This window comes from Vombatus ursinus, unplaced genomic scaffold, assembly GCF_900497805.2.
Source record: "Vombatus ursinus unplaced genomic scaffold, bare-nosed wombat genome assembly UNPS02012606.1, whole genome shotgun sequence".
In the NCBI taxonomy this organism is placed as follows: domain Eukaryota; kingdom Metazoa; phylum Chordata; class Mammalia; order Diprotodontia; family Vombatidae; genus Vombatus; species Vombatus ursinus.
Window position 1 is genome coordinate 1 of NW_020952384.1, and position 4,777 is coordinate 4,777.

At 40.0% G+C, this 4,777-nt stretch overlaps 1 protein-coding gene across 1 annotated transcript; it reads left to right on the forward strand.

Moving 5' to 3' along the window:
* The first annotated feature begins 71 nt into the window (after positions 1 to 71).
* Positions 72 to 1,806, forward strand: LOC114040033 (olfactory receptor 4D1-like). The gene is made up of 2 exons (XM_027858008.1): positions 72 to 970; positions 1,752 to 1,806. Exons 1-2 carry the CDS (start codon positions 72 to 74, stop codon positions 1,804 to 1,806), a joined length of 954 nt encoding a protein of 317 aa, XP_027713809.1.
* Positions 1,807 to 4,777: the final 2,971 nt, after the last annotated feature.

Consider the following 4,777-nt stretch of genomic DNA (forward strand, 5'->3'; position numbering starts at 1 on the left):
TGTGTGTGTGTGTGTGTGTGTGTGTGTGTTTTAATGATGTGTTTTCTCTCTAGGTGTGTTAGAAAGATTCTATGGAAGCAGGGAACCTTACTAGTGTGACTGAGTTTGTCCTCTTGGGACTCTCACAGGCTCAGGAGCTGCAGGGTTTTCTATTCCTTGTGTTCCTGATTGTCTACATAACAACTGTTATGGGAAACCTCCTCATTATAACTATAGTAACCTCTGATATTCGGCTCCACACTCCCATGTATTTCCTTCTTCATAACCTGGCTGTTACAGATCTCTGCTACTCCTCAGTCACTGCCCCCAAGATGCTGGTTGACTTCCTGTCTGAGGCCAAAACCATCTCCTACAAGGGCTGCATGATCCAGATCTTCTTCTTCCATCTCTTGGGTGGTGGTACAGTCTTCTTCCTTTCAGTGATGGCATTTGACCGCTATATTGCCATCTCCCGGCCCCTCCATTATTTCACCATCATGAACTCTCAGATGTGTTTTGGGCTAGTGGCGGCTGCCTGGGCAGGAGGCTTTGTCCACTCCATTGTCCAGCTTGTTCTCCTGCTGCCCTTGCCTTTCTGTGGCCCCAACATCCTGGATAACTTTTATTGTGATGTCCCCCAAGTTTTGAGACTTGCCTGTACAGATACCTCTTTATTGGAGCTCCTCATGATTACCAACAGTGGGATGTTAGTTCTTATTTGGTTCCTCATCCTTCTGGCTTCCTACACAGTCATCTTGGTGATGCTGAGATTTCACTCAAGGGAGGCAAGGCGCAAAGCCTCTTCCACTTGTACCACCCACATCATTGTGGTATCCTTGATATTTGTGCCATGCATCTACATCTATGCCCGTCCCTTCACCTCCTTCCCTATGGACAAGGCTGTCTCCATCAGCTACACAGTCATCACTCCCATGCTTAACCCCATGATTTATACCCTTAGGAATCAGGAGATGAGATCTGCCATTAAGAGGTTAGGAAAGTATCCAGTGATCTGTAGAATGAGTGAAATTCATGCTAGTTGACTTTGGGTAAGTCATTTCACCTCTTCCCACCTTAGATTCACCCATATAGAAAATGGGCAACTATATCCTCTGTCTCCCTTACCACCTACTCTAATTTTATAGTTCTCCCCGATGTTGTGCATAGGCATGTTGTGAGAAAAAGATGAATAGGATTTTTATGTAAGAATTCTGCACCACTCTTAGAAGAGAAATATAAACTCTCCTATTCATAGTGTATTGATTATGGTAAATAGTACTTGTGGCATCAATACAAGTTACACAGACAAATGACTTCCTCTTGTCTCTTCTCTCCTATCACACTAAAGTTACACTGTACTGATTCTGTAAACTCATATCCTAGACATGTCTGAGCAAATTTGTCTCTTCTGTTATCTCCTAAGTGCTTTTTTGTAGGGTTGTGGAACATATTATTCTTCTTTCTAATAATTCTTCTGTTATTCAGATGACTTTTCTAAGAGGAGTTCAGGAGGCTTCATGCCCAATATGGAGGGCTTGGGGTGGACAAGAAAATTGAGACCCAGAGGGTGTATGTGAGATGCCTAAGGTGAACCAGTTATGAAGAAAAGAATGTAACTTTGAGGTCTTCTCCACAAATGTCTGTCTGTCTTCCTTGTGTCTTTATCTTTATTTCTGTTTTTGTCTTTATCTCTCTGCCTCTAGTGATTTCTCTGTGTTTCAACCAAAAGGACTGGTGGATATCACTGCTGAGATGTCCATGATATTTGAAAGATTGTGGAGAAGGCAAGAGATCCTGAAGGCCTGTCAAAGGGCAGAGGTTTCCTAGTTTTCAAAAAAGGAAAGAGAAAAGAGTCTGCAAACTACAGGTTGGTAAACTTGACCTCGATCCTGGCAAAATGCTAGAACTAAACATTAAAGAGATGGTTAGCAAATATCTAGAAAAGAAAGTGTTAATCAAGCAGAACTGGTATGGCTTCATTGAGAAAAAGTTCTTAGGTTAACTTCATTTTCTTTGTGGACAGTATTTCAAAACTGGCAGATCAAGAGAATGTAGTAATATAGTTAACAAGGAATTTAGTAAAATGTTTAATAAGGCTACTTCTGCTATTCTTGAATTGGATGACAACCAGGATTCAGAAAGATCTTGACATGCTAGAACAATGTGTGGAAGTTGAAAAGTGGCAAATTAAGCCTTGTCATTAGGGAATACACTTCCTAAAAATTAATGCCATCCCCAAATCAAATGCATTATGTCAGGAGGTAGTGGGCTGCCCCTCACTGAAGACCTTCTGGTAGAGTGTAGGACCACTTGTTGGGTATGTTGTAATGAAGATTCTTTTTGGTATATGAGCTAGACTAAATGACCATAATCTACAATTCTGTAAGTCTGTTTCTAGTCCTTTTATCTATTTCTACTTCTGTCATTGTCTTTCTCTCCTGTGTGTGTGTGTGTGTGTGTGTGTTTCTTTGAATAAGTACCCCAGAAAGAACCATTTTGGAGTAAATATGACACAATAACGGCAGATAAGCAGGCAACAAGCATTTATTAGGAACTTACTATGTGCTAGGCATGGTGGCTAAGTCTAAAGAGTCATAAGCAGAAGCAGGAGAGGAATAGAGGATGACTGGTCTGGGCCCCTCCCCAAAGAGGAGGCTTAGAGAGGAACTCATGCATGGGAAAGAGAAGTGGAAAGGAGGAGTGGAGGGATTTTCTAGGTGAGAAGATAGCTGAGACAGGGTGGCAAAATCTTGACAGTTAAGAGCAGAAGTAGGAGAGGAATTAAAAATGACTAGTCTGGGATCCTGCCCAAAATGGAGGAACTCATCAATGGGAGAAAGAGACTAGAAAGGTGAAGGGAAATTCCAGGGAGAGAGGCAGCAGGGGAAATATGATAAAATCCAGAAAGTCAGAAGCAGAGTTTCAAGGGGAAAGATGATACATAATGAAATAAATTAAATTAATAATATGATGTAATAATATATTTAAAATGGATGGGATGTAGGATACATAATAATTTAAATTAATAATATACATTTATATTATGTTATAAGATTCCAGAGCACTTTCCTCATAACTGTCTGGAATAGGGTATATGGCATTATATTGTTGTCTTTATTTCCCAGAAGAGGAGACTGGTCTCATTGAGATGGTGTGACTCATTAACGGAACAGGGGAGAGGCTTGAGGCCACACGTGGCCTTCTAGGTCCTTGGATGTGGTCTTTTGACTGAATCCAAGTTTTACAGAACAAATGCTTTTGTTAAGGGATTTGTTCTGTGAAGTTTGGATCCAGTCAAAGGGCCACATTCAAGGACCTAGAGGTCCATATGTGGCCTTGAAGACACACGTTCCCCACCCCTAGACAATTAGCTTCAGAGATAGAATTTCCTTTTTCTTTTTCTTCTTTTTTTTGTGTGAGGCAGTTGGAGTTAAGTGACTTGCCCAGAGTTACACATCTAGTGAGTGTTATGTGTCTGAGGCTGGGTTTGAACTTAGGTCTTCCTCACTCAAAGGCTGGTGTTCTCTCCAATGCACCACCTATCTGCCCCTCAGAGATAGAATTTCAACCCCAATGGAAATCAAGTCCTGCAATCTTGCCACGATGCCATTCAAAGTGGTTCATACACACGCACTTTGGGACATGTATGGTCCTTCAACCATAAAAGTTATGTAGAGCAAATAATACTACCCCCATATTACAGATGAAGAAACAAAAGATTAGGTGACTTACCCAAAGTGATGCTGTTTACTTGTTACAGAGTTACAGAGTATTTAAGGTGGAACATACTTCAGAGGCCAGCTAGTCCAACATATACCTGAATCATGCACCCACTCTACACTTGGAATATCACAAGTGTTTGTTTAGCTTCCATTTGCAGACCTCCATTGATAGGGAGCTCATTACCTCCTGAGGTAACCAATTCTGGTTTTTGATCCTAACTCCCTATTTTTAGGAATATTATATTGCACCCAAATCCACTCCTTTGTAACTTCTATATCTTTATCTTTATTGTTCTCTTGGTGGATAGGCAAAATAAGTCTAACCTTTCTTCTACATACCAGGTCTTCAAACATAAACCAACACCGATAATATTCTCCTTAAATATCCTCTTCTCCATGCTAAACATCTTCAGTCCCTTCAAGCTACCCTTGTTTACCACTGATTCCAGCCCCCTAACCATTTTGATGATCCTCCCTCTAAATGATCTCCTCCTTGTTAATCTCCTTTCCTAAAATGTCAAGTCCAGATGAGAACACACAAATGTAGATATGGTCTGATTAAGGCAGTGTCCCATGAGACAAACATATTTTTCATTCTCTATACTTCTAACCATGCAGATTTAATTTGCATTAGCTTTTTTAAATTTAAAAAAAAATTTTTTTTTGGCTAGGCAATGGGGTTAAGTGACTTGCCCAGGCTCACACAGCTAGTAAGTGTTGTGTGTCTGAGGTCATATTTGAACTCAGGTCCTCCTGAATCCAGGGCTGATGTTCTATGCACCATGCCACCTGGCTGCCCCTTGCATTAGATTTTTTGGTGACTTTATCTTACTGTTGACTCAGGTTGTATTTTGCTAAAACTCGAATTCCTTTTTCTCATGAACTCATATCCAACTTGAATTTCCCCATTTTATTTTTGCATTTTTTTTACCAAAGGTCCTGTAGTTTGTTTATTAAAATATATTACATTATGTAATATATATGTATTAAATAAAAAGCAATGGTTGTAAAATTTGTAATGCATATTTGTACACTCCTGTAGTTTACATATTGTTGAAAGAAATAAAAGCTATGTT